This window comes from Protomyctophum parallelum, assembly GCF_964188405.1.
Source record: "Protomyctophum parallelum genome assembly, chromosome: 17".
NCBI lineage: Eukaryota > Metazoa > Chordata > Actinopteri > Myctophiformes > Myctophidae > Protomyctophum > Protomyctophum parallelum.
In genome coordinates this window covers 3774239-3799227 of record NC_139719.1, presented here as the reverse complement: position 1 = coordinate 3799227, position 24989 = coordinate 3774239, and the positions used below count along the sequence as shown (strand labels likewise).

At 42.6% G+C, this 24989-nt stretch overlaps 1 protein-coding gene across 1 annotated transcript; it reads right to left on the bottom strand.

The window, feature by feature from the left end:
* Positions 1 to 1298: 1298 nt before the first annotated feature.
* Positions 1299 to 24989, bottom strand: LOC310874551 (equilibrative nucleobase transporter 1-like; the record flags this gene model as incomplete). The annotated part of the gene is made up of 13 exons (XM_083787409.1): positions 1299 to 1409; positions 10700 to 10823; positions 13854 to 14040; positions 15046 to 15153; positions 16944 to 17093; positions 18570 to 18679; positions 19730 to 19869; positions 20039 to 20131; positions 20665 to 20741; positions 20910 to 20956; positions 21170 to 21299; positions 22040 to 22253; positions 24909 to 24989. 13 exons carry the CDS (start codon positions 24987 to 24989, stop codon positions 1299 to 1301), a joined length of 1572 nt encoding a protein of 523 aa, XP_083643535.1.

The window sequence follows — 24989 nt, the reverse complement described above, 5'->3', positions numbered from 1 at the left end:
TTCTGTACCTCATTTCACATGCCGAAACCTGGGATCGAACCAGGGACATTTAGATCTTCAGTCTAACTCTCTCCCAACTGAGCTATTTCGTCTTGCATGAGTCACATCCAGAATGTATTTTAACATTGACTGTTACTTGTTACATCTTAAAGAAATTAACTGATACAGTTTTTCCCCCAGTGAGATTGGCCTGGGAGTCATATGGTTTTCTGTACCTAATTTCACATGCCGAAATCCGGGATCGAACCAGGGACATTTAGATCTTCAGTCTAACGCTCTCCCAAATGAGCTATTTCGGCTTGCAAGTGTCACATCCAGAATGTATTTTAACATTGACTGTTACTTGTTAAACAAAAACTCAGTGAGTCAATGTATTTCCTCCAACTGCGCCTTGGTCTGCCTCAAGTGAATATAATGTGAATTGTAAAGCGTAATTTTTGAAAGGGAATGGTTGGACTTGGAGTCTGGTATTGTACCAAATTAAAAAAAAGACTGTCTGATATTCTTCTGTAACAATAACTGAAGTGTCTGTGTGTGTGTGTGTGTGTGTGTGCTACAACGGAAATGTTCATGTTCACCAGCAGCATGAGGTCATTGCACCTTCTTCAGCTCAGCTCTGACTGTGTAGCATGGGGCTCTTACTGAGGAAAGTGCACCTCGCCCACAATCCTTTTGCTAACTGGGAACAACATTTAGAATTATATTATATTGAAATTTGACAAGATTTCACTGTATGTTGAAATATACCGTATTTCCACACTTTGTTAAAATATACATAAAAAACAACAATACATCTGCATAATTGTGCAGCATTTCCAATATCTAGCCAGATAACTTGAGACATGGCATTATTATGATAATGCAAACATACATTTGTGTAGAAAACCAATTTATTTAAAACTAACAAAGAATGTACATACTTTCAAGTTTGTTTTAGTTGTTTCAGTCCACGTTACTGTTTAGATGAATTAGTAGTAAGTACATTTTATTTATAAAGCACCTTTCGAAACAATGTTATAAAAGTGCTGTATAATTAGTACAAGATATAGTAGTGTAATAAGGCAAAAGATACAGTACGACAAATACATAAAAAAGCATTATATTAATATGTTATGGGAAGTTCCGCTCCCATTATTAATGTTTACAGTAGAAATATTCTGTGAGCGGGCTCTTTACAATTCTCATACCTGAGACAAGGTTTATTACTCTATAATAACCTTAAGGCCTGTAGAATGGTTGAAGAAGTATAGTCGATAGTCAGGGCTTCCCTTTTCATTCAACGCCTTCAACTGCAGGAGCTACTGTAGTTCGGAAACATCATCTTTGTGTCTGGCGTCGCGGCAGTGGAGGTAGACAGAGAGGGGATGAATGAATGCTAGCAGGCTGAGCAGGGTGAGTGTCGCGTTCACCTGTATATACGGGTAAGACAGAGAGGGGATGAATGAACGCTAGCAGGCTGAGCAGGGTGAGTGTCGTGTTCACCTGTATATACATGTAAGACAGAGAGGGGATGAATGAATGCTAGCAGGCTGAGCAGGGTGAGTGTCGCGTTCACCTGTATATACATGTAAGACAGAGAGGGGATGAATGAACGCTAGCAGGCTGAGCAGGGTGAGTGTCGCGTTCACCTGTATATACGGGTAAGACAGAGAGGGGATGAATGAATGCTAGCAGGCTGAGCAGGGTGAGTGTCGTGTTCACCTGTATATACATGTAAGACAGAGAGGGGATGAATGAATGCTAGCAGGCTGAGCAGGGTGAGTGTCGTGTTCACCTGTATATACATGTAAGACAGAGAGGGGATGAATGAATGCTAGCAGGCTGAGCAGGGTGAGTGTCGCGTTCACCTGTATATACGGGTAAGACAGAGAGCCAATGAGTCAATGCCAGCAGCCTGAGCAAGGGCCCCAAAACCTTTTTCCCGCACCCCTTGCAACTATAAGGCCTCGTTCACACCTACTGTCTGTAAGACATACACAAGACACACTTGTTGTGTCCTGTGTCTTCTGTGTGTCATGGCCGCCTCAATGCATTTCCAATGGGATGACACAACCTTGTTGCATGTCAAACCATGTGACTCCCATTGGAAATGCATTTAGGCGGCCATGACACACAGACGACACAGGACAACAAGTGTGTCTTAGGTGTGAATGAGGCCTATAAGGCCCCGGAGCAAAAACATCCTGAGTCCTTGCTCTGCCTATAGCAAGGAGGATGTGATGAAGGGAGTGCATCTGAAAACCAATCGACTGAAGAATGTGTGTGCATGATAAAAGTGGATCTGACAAACAGTAAATGTAACATGATTCAATCTGTTATGAGTAACAAGCCACATTGAAGTATGTTCGTTTACAAGAAAATGTCAAGTATTTCGATTATCATCTCTCGTTAAAAATACAAGAACGTGTGCATTTATTTATGCAATGGATTTATTCACTTAATTCTAACCAATAGTTTTCAGTACCCACACACAATGGTCAAAATGCATTAAAATGTACGGGCAAATGGTTATTAGGAACAGTAAATGTAACATGATTAAATCTGTTATGATTAACAAGACACATTTACGTTTTTTGTGTACAAGGATATGTCACTTTTTTCGAGAATCATCTCTTATTAATAATACAAGAACGTGTGTATGTATTTATCAAATGGACTAATTTACTTAATTCCAACCAATGTTGTTCTGTACCCACACAAAATGGTCAGAATCCAGTAAAATATACAGAATTAAGCCTTGTAAACCTGGACACGCCCCTTCAATAACTTTTTCCCCTTCAAGAAGTGTCCTCACATCAGACGCCATTTTCACAGCACCTGCACGAACTTTCTACTGTCTTCACTTCACCATTTTTCACGTTTATTTAAGGTAAGATTGAATAATATTAGCCGCATTTGATTGAGGTTCAATTTAGCAAGTGTTTACAATATGTTTTGTTTAGTAGCAGCTGTAAAAAACGTACTGTTTGCTGCTTTACAACACACATCAAAGCAGACGCACGTGTGACGCCAGTGACGGTTTCGCACCCTGACATTTTAATGGACGCGCTACGTGTGGAGGATTAAATGTTTAAGGCCTATTCATAGTTTAGTTGTGTGTTTTTGATGAACGTGCTACTTAGGGCTGACCTTCGATTACGTTTTTGATGATCGACGCTTCGATATAAATTTGTTTCGATCTTCGACGCTTCGAAACCCAACGGGGGGCGGGGGGGGGGGGGGTGCGAGGTGCGCGATGCGAGGCGCACACCTTAAACAATAGCGGAGAGAAAGGCATGCTTGGATTGGTCTCATTTATTTAAAACGATAAGCATTGAAGCAACAACTGTTGCAGCCTTCATGAAAGCAGTGACGCACAAATAATTAGGCTTAATAAAACAAGTCAACTGCCTGACGCAGGCATTACCTCTAAAAAATATATATATATATAGCCTATAATCAAAGCTTCTCTTCCGATTGAAACTCAGATGTGAAAACACCAAAAAAAGCACCAGTCCTGGAGCTCCAGGCGCGCTAATTTGCGCCGCGGTCTACGCCGCTCTCAGACCCTTCCGACGAGGCTCTTTCTTGGGGTAGAAAAGTGTGGATGACCGCGGCTCAAATTAGCCTGGAGCCCAGGAGGTCAGGGGCCTTTTCCCCTGTCCCATGAGTGATTCGCCGCAGATTTTTCGCCGCGGATTTTTCGCCCCACTTGGGCCATCCCATATGTGTTCTTTGTTCTCCTTGCATATTCTAAAATGCAACCACACTTTAGATTTATTTTGTGGCGGCATGAGTGCAGGCTGCTGTGTGTGTGTGTGTGTTGACTTCCTTGTTGTTACCACCACGAGTGAGGGGGAGAGGGGAGGAGGCGTTGTGGTGCTGCGAGGCGCGAGCATGGCTCGCGGACCAAATGGGGCCGTCTCGCGGACCAAAAGCGGCCGCTTTTTTTTTAATGACTATTCGATTCAAAATTTAAAAATCGATTCCCGTGCGTATCGATTGAACATCGATTAATCGATTTTTTTGGGTCAGCCCTAGTGCTACTGCAGTGTATACCTATACCCTCCATGGCCAACACTTCCTCAAATTGAACGGCCGGGGGGAGCACACCGAGTACCTAGCCCTGGTCCAAGGCTAAGCCTTGGACCAGGGCTAACCGAGTACCCGGCCTGGGCCGGTGGGAGCACACCGAGTACCCGGCCTCTGTCCCCCGACATTGTCAATTGCATTACAAGTGTGGCGAAGTAGAAACGTGGAGAGAGTGTTTTGTAACAAGCTAGCAGTGGTGTACATTTATTTGTGTCAAATAGAGTCTCTATGGCTGAAGATAAATTAACACATGACGTCGGTGGGAGAAGAGTTGGTTGCATACCGGGCGCGTTTTGCGGAAAACCGAAACGCCGCTTAAAAATCCGAATTCGTGCTCTGTGTGTGGAGACCTTTATTGTGTGTTTTGGACAAACGGCGTGTTGTTTTGTGTCAGCTGAAGCTTCATGTCAGATGGTTTGTGTTGCGCTAAATCTCAACCATGCGGGGCTAAACTGAAACATGTTGTTTGCATGCAACCGGCCCAGATGATTTAATCCCACTTGTAGAGCATACATGTATGAGTCTGTAAAAAGAAAAGTAACTCTCTAGCGCATTCCTGTCAAAAGTTATGATTTCTTTCAGCTGTGCTCAATTAAATGTACTGTTAAAGCGACGCATGCCCCCACCTCCCTCTCTCTCTCTCTGCTACTGCGTATCGAGTGTTTGATTGATTGAAATATTTATTAACAGTTTGCAGAATGACAGTACATTTCAAGCACAAACTCAATACAAAGACTGTTAACTGTGAGCAGGCCCTGTGCCAGGATTAAATGACTGAGGGGGCAATTGAGATTTTTGAGGGGGCACAAAAAACGTTTTTTTTCTTATTTTTTTAATGTCAATAATAAAATATAAAACTCCACGGGGGGTGTTTGCCCCCTTAAATCAACCTCTTTGCCCCCTTAGATCAAAAGTGGATTATTTTAGTTGCAGACAAAACAATGGTACATTTCCAGGCATTCAATTAAATGAATGGCGGTGGGAGGGGATTCAGATTTTACAGGGGCCAGTTTCGAATTGCAGCCTTCCGTAGATGCCGTAGAGGACTATACTACACATTTTGTAGGTGTGTGTGTGAAGCACACCTGCCCCAAATATAATGTCATTGCTTATTGGCTACATTTATGTACCTGCTTGTGATTCATGCATTTAAAGATGTCTTTTTATCAGATGTCTGATAAGTTGTTTAACTATGTTTTTACTGTGTCAGTCTTCTCGACCGACCGGCACCCCACCCCACCCCACCCAGCCAGCTGACGTCAACTGCAGCCTGGACTGGAGGCGTTCACACAGTCACACAGGTATTCTTTTGAGCTCTGGTCCTATTGGCTGTTTGTTTTGTCTGACTATATGCTTGGAGAAGTATTTCTTCTCATTGGAGGCAAAATCACAGTTTAACCAATTTAACCCTAGACATTGGCTATTTCAATACAAGGTTGTAGATCAGCTATTTTACAAACATATTTATAGTAGGCATATAGTCAATCGCACACATTCTAGTTTAAACTTCTAGTTCGAGCATGCACAATGTACTGTAGTCATGAGGTTTCACTAACTGTTTTTACTGTGATTTCAGGCTCCTCAACCGACCGACCCACGCCCCCCCCACCCAGCCAGCCAGCTGACGTCCACTGGAGGCGTTCACACACAGTCACACAGGTATTATTTTGAGCTCTGGTCCTAGATTGGCTGTTTGTTTTGTCTGACTTCTATGCTTGGAGAAGTATTTCTTCTCATTGGAGGCAAAATCACAGTTTAACCAATTTAACCCTAGACATTGGCTATTTCAATACAAGGTTGTAGATCAGCTATTTTCCAAACATATATTTATAGTAGGCATATAGTCAATCGCACACATTCTAGTTTAAACTTCTAGTTCGAGCATGCACAATGTACTGTAGTCATGAGGTTTCACTAACTGTTTTTACTGTGATTTCAGGCTTTTCAACCCACCCAGCCAGCTAGCTGACGTCCACTGCAGCCTGGAGTGGTCACCTGCACCCAAGCCACAGAAGCAAGTCGCAGCTGTCGCACAGGTAAAGACCTTCACATAACACGCAATGTTCTCATTTTCTTTTCAGCTTCATTCAACTCCAAAAATAGCCCATCTACAAGCTCATTTGTTTTGCTTGACTCCCAATATGTTTGAAGTATTCCTTCTCATTGGAATTTATGGAAAGTAGACTTGCAATAGTGTAGTGGTTAGTTTGATGCACTTCTGCATTCTGATGTCTGTACTGTTCATTTCATGTGTTTGTAGGACCACAGCATTGAGTCCTGTAGAGAAGCTGTCATCAGAGGCCTCATTGTCTTCCTTGGGGAAAAGACGGAGGAGTTGATCGAGGATTACAAGGTAAAGAAAATCTACCTCTGTTCTAAACTTCTTGCTAAAAGACCTAGCCTAAATGAGCCATCTACAATATAGGGTATGCGTGTGACATCATCATACCCGGAAGTTATGCGGGAATGCCGCATGGGATGACATACATCCAAACAGAAAAGTCCTATTTGATTGCATTAAATTACTTTAAATAACTTTAAATTCACTTCATCACTCACTTTGCCACTTGATTTGCCACTCAATCTGCCATTCACTTTATGCATGTGCATACCCTCTATAGAGCCTATCTGATGGCTACGTGGGATCAATGGCTGGTCAGTTGGCTGGTCAGTTAAGTAATATCATGGTCGGCAGGCTATAGGGGTAGGCAACCTTAGGCACGGGTGCAAACATTGGCACAGGGGAGGGTGATCACTGGCACACTGGCATAAGGGTGAGAGAGAGAAAGTTTTTCTTTTAAAATTAAATATTCCAAAAAAGTGTAGTCAGTTAAATTAAGTCCATTCACATCTACAAATGACATGATAATTTACATCCTGCACATAATTGTACATTCATTCAAACTTCTAACTCATGACTGGGGAGGGATTAGGTGGGTTATTGCTCTGAGTTTAATGATCATTACATCCTGAAAATATTCCTAAGCCTGTTATATGTATCCTATATGGACAGTCATAATTATATATGGCACACTGACTATCACACAAATGAAAACATGGCACTTCATGTAAAAAGGGTTGCAGACCCCTAAGCGGCTATACCATACTAGTAGTTTTGGCACAAAGGACTAAAATGTCCTGGTAGATTGTGAGGTTTTCACTTAAGTGATGATTTTCTGCTGGTGTTGGTCCACTGTGTTTTATCAAGTCCACACACTAAAAACACGTGGGTTATTTCTGTAACTCAATTCCTGGGTTACTTGCGTTGAGTTATATTTTTGGGTTATTTTCCAGAGCCATAACCATTTCCTGGGTTATAGGGACCCAATTCATGGGTTTTTAAAGTGGGTTAACATTTCTGGGTTATTTTTCTGAGGGTAACCCCGTTGTTGGGTCGGATAGGTCACACCCCATGGGAGTGGTTAGAGGAAGTCCATTTCCCAGCATACACTGGGGTGCCAAGGACCATGTGTTATTGTTCTTATATGTGTTATTATTTGAATATTAGAATGTGTATGTTATGGGTCGTTGTGTTTAGTGTTTTGTTATGGTATTATTTGGTGATATGTTGTTTTATGTGATTTGTTATCAAAACCATGAATCCAAATGTCTGTTTGTTTGGTCAGTCTCTCTCCTCTTTTCCCATTCATATAGTATCTGTTGGAAAGTGTTTGTTGTTGATGGTTGCTCCAACAAAGAGTTTCCATGCCTCTTGCAGGCAACTATACACAGTAAAACACTTTGGGATATTTATGTAACCCATCCCAGCCATATCCATTTCCTGGGATATAGGGACCCAATTCATGGGTTATAAGATTTCTGGGTTTATTTTTCTGATAGTAACCTTATTGTTGGCTCAGAGATTTGGGATTGATTGGTTGATTGGTTGATTGATTGATTGATTGATTTACTGACTGATTGAACCAAAAATGCTTCATTCATAACCGACATTATGGGTCAAAATAACTTGGAAGTTGGGTTATGTTGACCCTCTGAATGGGTTATTTTTATAACCCAAGTTATAACCCAAATTATGGGCCAAAATTAATAACCCATTTTGTTGCGTCAAAATAACCCAGGGGTTGAATAGGACCCTTTGTAACCCAGGAGGGGGGTTAAAAATAACCCAATATGGGTTATTTTAACCCAGCCATTTTTTAGTGTGCAGAGTCGATACAGCCATCTACCATGAGATGTGTTGTTGACAAACTTTATGGTAACCCACCTAATCCCTCCCCAGTCATGAGTTAGCAGTTTGAATGAATGTACAATTATGTGCAGGATGTAAATTATCATGTCATTTGTAGATGTGAATGGACTTAATTTAACTGACTACACTTTTTTGGAATATTTAATTTTAAAAGAAAAACTTTCTCTCTCTCACCCTTATGCCAGTGTGCCAGTGATCACCCTCCCCTGTGCCAATGTTGACCTTTAGAACATACTTTAAAATATCATGTCATGAGGGCTATCATCCACGAAAACATTAGGCCAATGACTTTCAGAACATAATTTTAATTGTTTTTAGGAGTAGCCCTAAGGGTTGGCTTAGTACTTTAAACTTGAAACCATATACTTTGGGAGACATTTTGGTGCTTGCGTGATAGACACACGTTCGTGCCAATGTGTTACTCTATATTTGAACAAATACAATTATGTTTCTTTTGTGTTGTTATGCACTGATAATTTTAAGAAAAGCCAAACACTGTGGGTTCCCACTGCCTACAGAGCCATAGAGAACCACAGTACACTGTGGGTCCAATGGGGCCCACAGAGCCATAGAGAACCACAGTACACTGTGGGTCCAATGGGGCCCATAGAGAACCACAGTACACTGTGGGTCCAATGGGGCCCATAGAGAACCACAGTACACTGTGGGTCCAATGGTTCCACTGCCCACAGAGCCATAGAGAACCACAGTACACTGTGGGTCCAATGGTTCCACTGCCCACAGAGCCATAGAGAACCACAGTACACTGTGGGTCCAATGGTTCCACTGCCCACAGAGCCATAGAGAACCACAGTACACTATATGGGTCCAATGGTTCCACTGCCCACAGAGCCATAGAGAACCACAGTACACTGTGGGTCCAATGGTTCCACTGCCCACAGAGCCATAGAGAACCACAGTACACTATGGGTCCCACTGCCCACGAAGCTATCATATTGTGGCTGTATTTACTTTGTTTTTATGCACTGATATAATTTTGTTTAAAAAGAAAAGCTGTACATGCATGAAGGTTATGTTTCAGTTTGAGGAATAAAACAATAAAAAAAAATGTATACCTGATGCCATTTGACTCTTGCTAGTGGTGTTCATATAGGACAAGACAAACATTTATGTTTATGAGTATTTTCAGCAGAAGTTGTGTAGAAAAGAACATGATGGTCATAGGACATTTGTTTGATTACAAACTGAAAATACCCATTGATCTTTTTTTAATAAATGGGGTGGCATTTCTTCTACACAGAAATTCCACCCCAGTTTATTAAAACAAATCAATGAATTTAATTGAGTCAAAAAGTTACTTTTATTATACAAGACTAGTTCTTGTATAAGATACTTAATCCATTCAATTCAATAGTAGGCCTACATACATTTTCCAGTGAAATCTACAAGACATGTCCAGTAAAGTTTACTGGATCTACAAAATATGTCCAGTAAAATCTACAAGATATGTCCAGTAAAATCTACAAGATATGTCCAGTAAAATGTACTGGATCTACAAGATATGTCCAGTAAAATCTACAAGATATGTCCAGTAAAATCTACAAGATATGTCCAGTAAAATCTACAAGATATGTCCAGTAAAATTTACTGGACATATCTTGTAGATCCAGTAAACTTTACTGGACATATCTTGTAGATCCAGTAAACTTTACTGGACATATCTTGTAGATATTACTGGACATATCTTGTAGATTTTACTGGACATATCTTGTAGATTTTACTGGAATTTGTAGACTATTGAACTGAATCGATTACGTATTTTATACAAGAACTAGTATAATAAAAGTAACTTTTTGACTCAATTAAATTCATAGATTTTTTTAGGTAAAAGGTGTGCCATATTTTTATCAGTGTGCGGCCACGCTCTGCAGCGTCCTGTGTAGCCCTCTGTGAAACACATTCGCCGCCAGCATTAATTCATTAATTTACCCGTTAACCGTCAGCATTAATTCATTCATTCATTTACCCGTTAACCGTCAGCAAACCCTGAAGGATCCACCGGGACCCAAAAAACGGAACTGGGTGTTACTTATGACGGACCAGAGGGTTTACTTTATAGCTTTCAGAAGACATAGTGTTACCTCGATCGTCACTATTTTGGCTAATATGGGTCAAATAAAGCTTGTTTTGACCCGGGGCACCAACTTGAGAAAGGACCCCGAGATTAAGGCATTTGAAAAGCTTGGACTCCTTATGGAAGCATGAGGTCAGGGGGGGGGGGGGAGGCAGTGGCAGAGGAAGAGGCAGAGGAAGTGTATAGCGCCCATATAGGATTACATTAGATAATTGACACTGGGTGGTGGAAACAAATGGGTTGCAAAATTGTGGGATACAAATTATTTAAAAGAAACAAGACAAGACATTAGAGGACAGCATAGAAAAACACACTATACTTACGTAGAGCGGGTCACCTCCCAAGGCTCCGTTAACCAGCAGGACGATGGGGTACTGCAGCAGACCGAACACAGCAGCCAGACCCATGACCAGGCCGAACAGCTTCCCAAAGTGACACTGCGGGAAACTACACACACACACACACACACACATGCACACACACACGTGCACACACACGCGCACACACACATGTGCACACACACGTGCACACACACACACACACACACACACACACACACACACACACACACACGTACGTTCCAGTGGAAACGTTGCTGCAGGAACGAGCCAATTGACGATATTCAGACCGTGGCCATCTTGCCAGTAGCCTAAGGTGCTAACTAGGTGCAACGTAATCCCATTGACAGTGAAGTATATTTTCTACCATACAGAGGAGATTTGTGCACGGCAGACATGAGACGAGATGAAGTTCCAAGATGTTTATTTCTCAACGAAGTATACAGCTTACAGCAGTGAAACAACGCATAAGCTCACGCCAACCAGCGAAGTGGCTGACGTCTCCTGCACACAAGGCTTGCGCCCCTGACTGACTGACCACTCATTGTATCCTGGTTAACCTATTTAAACAGTTGACATGGGTGTAGGGTGTCAGACTTTGGTTTGCATATTATTAGTGGCAAGTCTTTTGATCAACCAGTCTGTTCCTTCAGTTCAACCAACTCCTTTGTTACACAAATAGGCTAGCCACCGGCAGCTCCAGGATATCTCACCCTGGGACGGCCGACACCCATAGATGTTAATCACCAAAAATAGGTCTACTGCAGAGCATGACACAAGAGCATGTCAATCACACAAGGAATGAAGGAAGAAGATCATTGTAGGCTATAATTATGGAATCCTATATTCTTCATATCCCCCCTTGACCATCACAGATGGTCACCTAAAAATATGGAACCATAATTATCTTAGACCCCCCTTGACCCTCAGCTGAACAATACATTCAAGAAACCAAAAATAACAGCATTACAGTACAGAACTTCCCAAAAATGGTTTTCAAACAGACATCCATACATATATGAAAAATGGAAAAATGATTAGTACAGTTAACAGACATTTAAACAAGACATGCCGCTTTCCGCTCCTATTGTTACAAGAGCACTTTTCTGATATGCAATAACTACATGTTTTACTACTAAACTCTGCTACCCAATGTCAATACAATATCAGTTAAGTCACTTCCTCGGACGTTACCCTGACAGATCACCTGGTGATACTCGAAAGAATCCATTGATGCGCCAGAGTTTAACCATAATAACACATATCTCTTCATATCCCTAGGAAAATACCTCATCGACTCATAATTAGGCTATATGACTCAACTTATCTAATTATACGACAAACACATACCAACATGAGGCCTATTATTTCATGTTGAAAACAAACGTGACGCACAATTTGTAATCAGAGTGAAGGAAAGTTCGTCTCCCCTCCGAATTGGACAAAGAAAGTTCTTCTGTATGCTTCTTTCTAGTTTACCTCGAAATGTTCGCTCAGCTGCACGGATCAATGTGAGAAAAAGTACAATGCTGTTTTCGCTGTCCTCGTCCTCATCTCTTCTCTCCCCCCTCCCAACTCTGAAACATCAGAGATGGGAATATGAAGAGAAAAGCAAACATCGTCATGCACAGACTCCTTTCTGTGAAGGCCCTCAGCTTAGGTCAGCCAACCGGCCACTGCTGCTCCGTGCTGCGTCTCACAGCTCGCCGCCCGTGATTGCCGTCCCCGCGCCGACGTGATGACCAAGGCCTCCGTGTGGCTGTCGCCGCTCCATCGACCGCTCCGCAGCCCGCACCGTCCGGCGGCTGGTATCGGTCCCCGTTGCGCAACACTCCTCGTGGTGGTCTTCGTCATCATCCCCGCCGCGTAGACGAGATCACGGTCGGGTCCGCTGGAACTTCTTCGTCGCCGACTCGCCGTCCACAAGAACTCCCCTCCACCGAATTTAGACGGGAAAAAAAGCCACCGGTTCTGTTTCATCTGACGTGAAAAAACACATCACCATGACGAGTTTCAAGGCACCATCTGAAGTATATTTTCTACCATACAGAGGAGATTTGTGCACGGCAGACATGAGACGAGATGAAGTTCCAAGATGTTTATTTCTCAACGAAGTATACAGCTTACAGCAGTGAAACAACGCATAAGCTCACGCCAACCAGCGAAGTGGCTGACGTCTCCTGCACACAAGGCTTGCGCCCCTGACTGACTGACCACTCATTGTATCCTGGTTAACCTATTTAAACAGTTGACATGGGTGTAGGGTGTCAGACTTTGGTTTGCATATTATTAGTGGCAAGTCTTTTGATCAACCAGTCTGTTCCTTCAGTTCAACCAACTCCTTTGTTACACAAATAGGCTAGCCACCGGCAGCTCCAGGATATCTCACCCTGGGACGGCCGACACCCATAGATGTTAATCACCAAAAATAGGTCTACTGCAGAGCATGACACAAGAGCATGTCAATCACACAAGGAATGAAGGAAGAAGATCATTGTAGGCTATAATTATGGAATCCTATATTCTTCAACAGCCCATTCATCCACACAGAAAAAGTCCTATCTTATTGTTATTAAACAACGTCAAACTCACCAACATTGTTGAATTATCCTCATTCTATCTGCAAAGTGTTGGCTTCATAAAAATCCTTGCAGGTGATATTTTTCAAGTATTGAAGTTTGGAAGCACTCGTTTTTAGTGCGTGCGTGTTTGTGTGTCCGAGACACACACATGTTTAGCCCATTCTGACCTGAGATCAGATTCATACGAGGTCTCCGCCGGACACACACTGGTCTGATGAACCCATTCTGACCTGAGATCAGATTCTATAAAATGTCAGTCGTTCTTCGATTTAAAAAAAAATAGCAGACCTACAAGCTCGTATCGCGCCACTCGGTGGCGCGATATGAGCTTGTAGATCTGCTATTTTTAAATAGCTAAAGCATAACGTAATGCCGACACCAAAATGGGTGCCCGGTCAGAATGGGTTAGAGTGCGTGGGACAGTCACATCAGAAGCAACTGAAAAATAACTGTGCCCTTGATAATAATAATTTTATAAATTTGGGCTCAAATAAAGACATTGAAATGTGCGTGTGTGCATGCGTGCGTGCGTGTGTGCGTGCGTGCGTGAGACTCACGCTATGCTGATGAAGGCTGCGTTGCCGCCGTACAGGAAGGATCTGTTGACGACCTGCAGGACGAAGGTGAGGTACTGGAGGGGCAGGTTGGGTATGGTGGCGCAGACAGAGAACAGCACACACTGCAGCGGGGTCAGGGAGAGAGACAGGACCGACGCCCTGAGATCTGCCTCACGCTCACTCTCCCCTGCACGCACGCACGCACACACACACACACACACACACACATGCGCGCGCACGCATGCACGCACACGCGCGCACGCGCACGCAGGCACAAGAAACAAGACAGCAAGGATTTGTTTAACTGTGCTCTATACCGTTTACATTTCTGCCAATCAATGAATCAATGAATCAATCAAACACACAGATCTGCAAGCTCATTTCTAAATTAGCTTTTCAGTGAATAATAGGCTACTTGGACAGTCAGGCATGAAGGAAGCATGAGGTCAGTCCGTTGCTCTCCCTAGGTTGGCGGAGGGTGTGTATAGAGCCCAGGATCACATTAGATGATTGACACAGGGGTGAAAAATGGGTTACAAAATCGTGGGGTGAAAAATATATAAAAATAATGGGCTAAATTATATATTTTGTAGGTTTGGGTCAGACGCTGAATTTCGTAATAATAATGTGGGAACCCCAGCTGGCCTAGCTGTCCCGCCTTCCCCAAGTCCAACAGACTTGGGGAACACTTTGGAATTGTTCTTGTTTTTTTGTAGGTTTTCTAATCTCAATTGCACCCAAAAAACATGAACTTTTAACATTCAGTAGATTTCCTGTGATCAGGGGTTTTCTGGCTCAAACAGGTGCTCTGATTTGCCGGCAGTAAGTGACATCACTTACTGCAAATCAATGTCAATGGGATTTGCCAGCAGATGTCACTGTTTCACTGTGTTGCCTGTTTTCATTGTAGCTCAAAAGGCCCAAAAAAAACCCAAAGAAAACTTCTGACCACAGAAAATCCACTGAATGTTCAAAGTTCAGGTTTTTTGGGTGTAATTGAGGTTATAAAAAATAAAAATAAAAATAAAAATAAAAATAAAAATAAAAATAAAAATAAAAATAAAAATAAAAATAAAAATAAAAATAAAAATAAAAATAAAAATAAAAATAAAAATAAATGAATGTCATAAAACCTTTAACTTTTCATGTCTATGTTCTGACTTCACTAGTTGTTCGCTGTCTAGAGCTTCACCTGCGGCCTTGGGCTTGCCCTTGCGTCTGTCCATGATCAGTCCGTTCCAGGGAGCACACAGCAGGCCAAACAGCTGCGCGAAAGCAAATGCATCAAGGTACTGGCTCACTGCAGGGACACAAGTCATAACCATGGAAGAGACCGTTAGACTTGCAGAATCACTAATACAACAACAATGTACCTAATCCAACACTGTAACCTTTTAGAAATAGAGGAATGGAAGCGCTGCAGGGATCTGTTAGTGGCTCTTTGATGGGTGCTCTTTGGTGATACAGGTAAAACCATATAGACAAAAGGTGTCCTTCCTCCAAGTTGTACTGCTTGTCAAGGTGTAAGTTGCAGACTTGAAAAGAAAAGAAGGGAATCCAAGGCACTCCGTCATTGGTGAAAAATGTAATAGTTTATTTGATGAGCAAGTCAAATAAATGAATAACATTATTATTGATTTGGATGAAAGGATACCTTTTGTCAACACTGTAACTGTACACTCTAACACTGTAGATCAGATCATATCTAGATCAGAAGTTTTCAATGAGCTCGAGCTGAAGTAAATATTTTGTTTGAGGGATTAATGTATTAATAGGTCTTGTATTAATAATCTAAAACTGCAAATGAACAAATTAAAGCTGTCATATATTTAGAGTGTATTAGTGATATTTAAAGATATAATAAAGTGCTGTAAAAATGGAAACACTCAAGTACACACTTAGTTGCTTTCCACCACTGTTTGTAGGGGTGCATATGTTGGGTTACAGTATATAGAGCGTACCAAAATCTCCTTGAGGGGGTGTCAACATAATATGTGTCACGTGGTAGCGGCCACCATACTTCTGGGATTGTCTGGTTTGTTTACACAGTGAGCGACTATCCGTGTGCGTTCTTTTTTTTTTAAACACCAGAGGGAGTTCAACAAACGACGTGCAACCATTCTAAACTGACATCTCACAATGGTGCTTGTAAGCACCATTGTGACATACACGTTTTTTTACACTCTATACCAACAGTCCTGTCATGAGTCCAAATCACAGTGGCTTCCGTGTGTGGTTAGGTCAGACTCATGACTGCAGGACTGTTGGTATGTCTAACAGAACACATGCACCCCTGTGTGTGTATGTTTACACAATGTATACCACAATTTCTATGTTAGCCGATACCGAATACCGATACCAGAGAATAATATGTATACTAATAAAAAAGAAAATTACTTATTTTATCTCGTTGTGTTAATAGCAGACTCCTCACTCAATTGTGCACTTGCAGTTTGGGCAACTCGAAAGCAAACTCCACATGTCCCATTATTGACCTGCCATAGTGTCAACCCCTTACCCCTGTGTCAGATCGGTGGTTAGTGGTATATTTGCAGATACCGAAAAAGGGCCGATACTTTTCCGATACCGGCGATACAGTATCGGGACATCTGTAGTTTTTCCCCAGCGAGGGCTCTCCCATGGTCAGTCTCTGCAGCATGGGGTTAACCCATTCTGACCTGAGATCAGATTCATACGAGGTTTCCACTGGACACACACTGGTCTGATTAACCCATTCTGACCTGAGATCAGATTCATACGAGGTTTCCACTGGACACACACTGGTCTGATTAACCCATTCTGACCTGAGATCAGATTCATACGAGGTTTCCACTGGACACACACTGGTCTGATTAACCCATTCTGACCTGAGATCAGATTCTGAAAATGTCAGTCGTTCTTCTGATATTTCAAAAATAGCAGACCTACAAGCTCGTAGCGCGCCACTCGGTGGCGCGCTACGAGCTTGTAGATCTGCTATTTTTCAATAGCTAAAGCATAACATGATGCCAACACCAAAATGGGTTCCCGTTCAGAATGGGGTTGAGGGTGTGTGTGTGTGTGTGTGTGTGTGTGTGTGTGTGTTTTTACCCAGCGAGGGATCTCCCATGGTCAGCCTCTGCAGAGTGGGGTTGAGGGTGCTGATGAACAGGTAGTGTCTGAGCTGCATGACCGACAGCCACAGCAGGTGCCACAGGAAAATCCTGGACAGTACACACTCTCTGAAACTCCTCTCTGGCGCTGCCGGAGAGACTTCAATTGTCATCCAGGAAAAGAAGGAAAGGCCAAGACATTGAAAGAGAACAACAAAAGAGGACATTTTGAGAAGTCAGTCTGCTATATAATCAACGGTATGCCAGTGCCAGTGAATTCCCAAACTGTGGGTTGTGACTCATTTATATGGATCACGACAATCCAAGACATAACAAAATAAATCACACCTGTGTGAACCGAGTGGTGCAACTCTCCTCTCTCCCCCCCCTCCTCTCTCTCTCTCTCTCTCTCTCTCTCTCTCTCTCTCTCTCTCTCTCTCTCTCTGCTCTGTCAGATTAGGATTATTATGGATATCAATGAACCTAGACAGTCAGTAGTTGGATTTGCGTCCAGCAGGTGGCAGCCATGTCACATACTTCTCTCTTTCCAATTTCACGCATGAGCACACCACTCGTGCTCATGACGGATACATACATGATACCCACGGACATTGCTGCTTGTAGGAGTGGTTGCACCACTCAAAAACAAGGAGATAGTGAAAATAGCCAATTGACAATTTTCAAGTTGTAACACTGGTTGTGAACATGGGGACCAGTAAAGGGTTCATTTGGAATTAATTCAATGAACACTGAGGAATGTACCGTGTCGATTGGAGTCTCAGAGGTTTAGTCTATTGGGCTCTGTGGCCTAATTAGAGTCACCAGATCCAAACTGTTCACTTGAGGGACAGACGCATTGCTTGTGTGGGACAAGTGGGACAGGGGGTTGGGACGGGGTTATAAACATATTACTTAAGTTGCTATTCAATTACTTGATTTGATGTCATATTATGATGACCATAGGCCTAATATTGCCTATAAATGTATAGTGGTTAATTGGAGTAGTCAGCTGTGGGGTGGGGGTAGGGAACTGTGCATTTGTTTGTTTAACTGTTTAACTGTATGTAATGTGTTTTGTTTAACTGTATGTAACGCGTTTTGTTTAACTGTATGTAATGCGTTTTGTTTAACTGTATGTAATGTGTTTTATTTTCGTTTTATTTTTCGTTTTGTCATTATTATTTTTGTTCTGTATTTATTGTCAAATCATTTTGTGATAAGATTTTGTTTGTATTTGTGCTGTCATGGGGATGTGGGGGGAAAAATATATGTAAATTGTTTTGAAAAATACTTCTTTGTACTTTAAAGAAAATCAATAAACATATGTTTAAAATATATATATTGCCTATAATTCTGTTAAACCCCTCTGGCGTCTCACATTTAGTTTTACAATATATGGCTGACTTGGTACTGTAGCCTATAGGGCAGGGGTGCCCACACTTTTTTGACTTTTGCTACTTTCAAAATTACCGCAGTATTATCCCATTGCTGAAAATTGTTTATTTTCGGGGAGGAAATGGAACTGGTTTGGGTTTTGTATAACTTTCTAATGCTACTGCCGTCTGAGTATTCCTGAAAACAAAGTATTGCCTGTTTGAGAACCACTTGTGCATACAATACTCACCGTTCTTTGGAGGGCTCTCCTGGTCAACTGGTGTAGCCGCTGTAGCGTCGTCACCCTGTAGGCCTATCTGACCTCTCGCTGCCTCCACCTCCGTTTTTCCACAGGTCACCCTGGCAGAGCAAAGAGCACACACACACACACACACACACACACACACACACACACCATACAATCCTTTATTTAAAGCTGAGATCTGTAACTTGTATGTCCTGCCCTGGATTCGAACTTCAAGATGGAATTCCCACTTCTAGGGAGGAGTCTCTACATTTGTATGAACAAACTCTACCATTTATTTAAAGATTAATTAATTCCGCAGTCAAAATGTGTCAATTCCATTTTTGACACTGTAGATAAATGGACACTATGGATGTTACTGCACAGACTAAAGAACCTTGTTTTTTAATGTCTTACCCATAATGCATAGCTGTCAGGTAAGAGGTAGGGAATCTTACCCATATGTATAGCTGTCAGGTAAGGGCTAGGTAGTGAATCTTACCCATATGTATAGCTGTCAGGTAAGAGGTAGGTAGTGAATCTTACCCATATGTATAGCTGTCACGTAAGGGCTAGGTATAGGAATCTTACCCATATGTATAGCTGTCAGGTAAGGAGTAGTTAGTGAATCTTACCCATATGTATAGCTGTCAGGTAAGGGCTAGGTAGTGAATCTTACCCATATGTATAGCTGTCAGGTAAGGGCTAGGTAGTGAATCTTACCCATATGTATAGCTGTCAGGTAAGAGGTAGGTAGTGAATCTTACCCATATGTATAGCTGTCACGTAAGGGCTAGGTATAGGAATCTTACCCATATGTATAGCTGTCAGGTAAGGAGTAGTTAGTGAATCTTACCCATATGTATAGCTGTCAGGTAAGGGCTAGGTAGTGAATCTTACCCATATGTATAGCTGTCAGGTAAGGGCTAGGTATAGGAATCTTACCCATATGTATAGCTGTCAGGTAAGGAGTAGTTAGTGAATCTTACCCATATGTATAGCTGTCAGGTAAGGGCTAGGTAGTGAATCTTACCCATATGTATAGCTGTCAGGTAAGGGCTAGGTATAGGAATCTTACCCATATGTATAGCTGTCAGGTAAGGGGTAGGTAGTGAATCTTACCCATATGTATAGCTGTCAGGTAAGGGCTAGGTAGTGAATCTTACCCATATGTATAGCTGTCAGGTACGGGGTAGGGAATGCTGGACGTGGGCATCAGTAGGAAGGTCCTGGCCGTGTGAATGACACCACAGGCGGACACGAAGAGGAGGCAGTCACGCAGAGAAACACCCGACTCGACCAGCAGCTAAAGAGGAAGAACAGGTAGGGATGCCGTCTGTCATTTAACAACATCATTCCCCTCCTCCTTCGGCGCACCTTCTTAGAAGATACTGTACTATACCCTCACGTATTCATTTGTGTGTGTGTGTGTGTGTGTGTGTGTGTGTGTGTGTGTGTGTGTGTGTGTGTGTTACCTTGATAACGAGGAAGACTGCTGAGGAAGAGTCAAAAGCTCCATTATATAGTGTGATGATGGTGGAACGACAGGAGCCAAATAGGTTTCCGACCTGCAGTAGATAAAGAGATGCAAATATGTTTCATTATATACACTCAGATTACACGCACGCACGCACGCACGCACACACACACACACACACACATGCCCTAGCCTAGCCCCTTAGATAGCATTTTATGTCGACTTAGATAGTATTTTAGACAGACTTATAGCTCGTTACGTATAGACAGCACTAGAATTGCATTTTATGTAGTCATCGCACTTTATGGTACACATGTATATTGTATAATAATATAATATAGTATAGTATGTATAGTTTCCATAGATACTCCACTGTTACGTTCTTAGTGTATACATGATTCATGATAACTACTTTTTATATATGTGATGTATGCCATGCTTTTGTTTTTACTTAATGTAAGTCGCTCTGGATTAAGAGCGTCTGCTAAATGCCTAAATTGTAAATTGCACACACACACACACACACACACACACACACACACACACACACACACACACACACACACACACACACACACACACACACACACACACACACACACACACACACACACAGTACCATACCTGCATGTTGGAGATCAGGAGCAAAGTCCCTCCCAGAGCGATGAAGGTGAGAGCGGGGAAGAGCATGTTGGAAAGGGCTGAGGGAGAGCAGGTAATGTGACCATCCATCCACAACTGTAACTCATTTTCAATGTAGTCGTTCAGTGTATAGTTAGTGTATATATAGTGTACAGTGTAAAGTTAGTGTATATATAGTGTACAGTGTATAGTTCAATGTGAGCAGCGAGATGGAGGTGAGGACTAACCTGAACTTGAGAATGCCAGAAACAAGGTACCCAGGGTGTAGAGTAATCTGGTGGGAGAGAGGATTAACAATAATAAAAATAAAAAAAAGATTAAAGTGATGTGACTTTTTATGCTAATTCAAATGGTTTGATTCCGAGATCAATTTGCTGATTTGTTTACAGTTTAAATATTTCGAGTATATTTACATTTGGACATTCAGCCATTATTCAGTGTATCTCTGAATCCATCCAGCCCAAAAAAAAAAATCTAAACGACTCACATTCCAAACAGTCGAGCCACTGCAGTGCCGAAACGGTCAAACAGGTAGCCATTAGGCAGCGTCAGGGCATTGTCCACAAAGACGGCGATGGTGAAGACCAATGAGAACTGGTCATCCTGTCCACTGCAGTCTGTGTGTGTGTGTGTGTGTGTGTGTGAGAGAGAGAGAGAGAGAGAGAGAGAGAGAGAGAGAGAGAGAGAGAGAGAGAGAGAGAGAGAGAGAGAGAGAGGAGAAAGGATAAAACAGCTGGGTAATCAATGAAAGTGTGTGTTCATCGAGGTGATAATGGAACAGAAAAAATAATGGAAAAGAAAATAATCTCCTTTATCTGACTCTCTGAGGTTGGCAGATATGGTGCTGTAGCAAAGAAACACCATGGCACCAAAATATGTGATATTTGAGGAGAGGATTTCTGATGTCTGTCTGGATGTACTTTAAGGATAAAAACACCAGCTCAGTGGCCTTGTGGTTAGAGTGTCCGCCCTGAGACTGGGAGGTCGGTGTTCGATCCCCGGCCGGGTCATACCAAAGACTGCTGCTGCAGAGACTATGACAGAAATGCAGTCTCTGCTGAGATCCGTATACTATTCACAGTATCACACCATTATTATGATTACAGTTGTTTGTGAGAAAATCCTAATTAACTAAGTTTCAGAATTACATCATTGTGAAACATAAAATCATGATTTTCAATTACTTGCAGTTAATTGTGCAGACCTAATCCAAAGCTATTAGTAAAAGACTTTAGAGGACACCATTATTGACTTCTACATCTTGCCTGCCAAAGGGTACAGTTTCAGGTGAAGGACATTCAAGTGGAAATCCGACGTCAAAAAGATATGCAAGAAGACCAGAGTGAGCAGAACTTACCCACTGTTTGTGTTCCGTTGACATATGTTGTGTTGACACACAGCGAGCTGAAGTAGCCCTCTGTCTTGAGGACAAAAACAAGGGAAGCCCATCCGAACACAACCCCAGTGAAACACAGGCACTCCACCAGACCCGTGGCCAGTGTGAACCAGCGACGCACCCCTGAGGTGCCAGCACAAGTCAGCAGCATCAGTGGCGTCCTTGGTGAGCTTTCCTGAGAGAAATGGAGAGGAAACAAATTACTACTAAGTCACAATGACACTCAAAATATATTGTCAGCAAGACAGACATGAGCATCACATGGAAACAGCTTGGTTAGTTCAACACAAAAACAAACTTAAGTACAGGTGGAATTCAAACATTGTCTGAAGTCATTATTCAGATGATAGTCCATTACAATGATGTCTTCAGTGAAATAGACAAATTACCCACGGAGCTGTGCCCTGCAGGCCAGGTCAATACTGAGGTGCTCTTAATGGTACACCTCAGCTATGGCTGTGCATGCCCAGGGCATTAGTCTATAGCACAATGCAGACAACAAGCATTAGCTTTGCACAAAACTACACTCCTTGGGCTAAGAACGGCCATAGCCACTTGCCCAAAATGTGCTCTATATCCCACGGTTAACCTTCTCATAACGTCAACTGATATACTGATTGTATCTTACGTATGAGCGAGCAGACACATGCCATTACATGGGCACATTTCCTAATGATGACTCAACCAGGAACACCTTCTCTTCTTGAGATTCTAACTCCCTTTTCCTGTGGAAAGTTTCCCAGTAACTGACAACACTGACATGAATGATGTTCCCGCAGCATAACTTCCAGGTACGATGATGTCACGCGCATATCTTCTAAGGTCGCGAATACAAGCGGCCGAAATGAGTTTTCTTCGACAGGTGGTTGGCATCTCCCTTAGAGATAAGGTGAGAAGTTCAGTCACATGAGAGAGACTCGGAATAGAGTTGCTGCTTCTTCGCCTGGAAAGGAGCCAGCTTAGGTGGTTCGGGTTCCCTAGGGAGGTCCTCGAGGCACGTCCCACTGGGAGGAGACCCCGGAGCAGACCAAGGCACAGTTGGGGAAACACATCGACTCACTGGCCTTGGAAAGTCTCGGGATCCCCCAGGAGGAAGTTACTAATCTTTCTCTGGAGAGGGAAGTCTGGAGCACTCTGGTGGAGCATGTTGCCCCTGCGACCCAACTACGGATAAGCGGTTGAAGATGGATGGATGGATGGACAGCAAACCAAATACAAACCACTATTAATGAATGGCCCAGCACCACTGGCCCAACAAACAATATGGTAAAACACAGTCTCAAATACAATATGGCACGGTGAGAAAAACAGTGAAAGGTTGTAGGTTAGTTATGTTAGTTCAGTTGTCCTCCTACAATTGATCACATAATACATCTGGTTTACCCCTCAATACAAATGCATTATACAAAATATAGTAAAATACAACAAAATACCAAAACCTACCCAGTCGTCAATATTCCCAAGGCTTCCACTGCCGTGGCTGTGGATGTGGTTATCTATCTTGCTTCTGAAGAAGGCGGTCGCATCTTTTTCTCTCTCCCTCCCTCTCTGCATATTCCCTGCTACACACACACTCCTACACCACACGCCGCCTTTCTTTTCTGAAGATGCAAGTGAAGTAGGCCGGGCGCAGCGCACGCTTGCGACCAGCAATAACTTTGGTTTGATTATGTGTTTCAAGCCTTATGACCTGCTGTAAAACCTTTTGCCCTTCGGGGGAACACTAATAAACAACCTTGAACCTTGAACCTTAAACCAGGATAGGACCCGGAGGCTCTGGAAGACGATAAATCAGGCTAACAGTTGACTAACATTGTCCCCATGCAGGTCAAAAGCCCTCTTAAAACCCATTCCCCTTGGCTTATACCCTTTACTGACTCCGGCAGCATACTTCCACTGCAGTACGGTCAACAGCATTAAGATGAACCAGCCCATGACTGAGATTGATGTCCATCTTCATTCTCATATTATGTCCAAGAGTGGCCTCAACTGTTTCCCAAATGTATCTTGCAGCTCCTTAGTACAACTAGCTTGATCGTTTCAGTTTTGCTTGTTGTCTGTGCTGCCCTATTATTAATTACATCCCCTAAAAGTAAGACATTACAAAGTCCTTTTTGTTCACTGTCATCATAGTGTCCTCTTTTTCACCTTATTGTCACATGTTTCACATTTCCTTGTTCCTTGATAGTCTGACTCTGCAGTGTTTCTCTTGAAACCAGCTTCTATACTCTGCATAGCTGACCAGGTCCGTGGGAGGATATTTACAAGAAGAGCGCATTTTCACGCAGAAAAGTACTTTCCCTCTCCACACGCATGAGCAAACTGACACAGGCAATTAACCAGGATAAGGCCCCGATACTGTGATACAGCACAGTACTATTTATTAGGCCTAGTAACAGAAATCTGTTTTGATTCAAATTATTATAATTTTTCCCCCGCTCCTGTCCGAGGGGGGGGGGGGGGCTGTGCCTTGGGGGAGGGGGTGCTCCAGCCCCCCAGCCCCCCCCCCCCCCCCCCCCCCCCAACACCCCTACTTCCCTCAGCCATGTTAAGCTGACTCATTGAACAAACCTGGCTTTCTGATCTTCAGGGTTCCGTTCATGAAAATCCTGGAAATATCTTAAAATTAGAAAAATGGAAAAGGTATTTGGATATGCTAGCTAATGTGTACCGGATGTGGCAAAAATAACAGATCTACAAGTTCACAACGTGCTGCAGCGTGAAAAGGCCCTTTTTATCTCATTCCTGTTTGACTTCATGCGTATGACCTCGCTTATCTTGGCACGCTTAATACCTTTTAACATCCTCTTCTGTTCTGACACATCTTCACCGTGCCAATAAGTTGCTCTGTTATCGTCTCAGTAAATTGCATCAGATTCCAACCAGCGAAATACGCTCCCAGCCTCCCCAT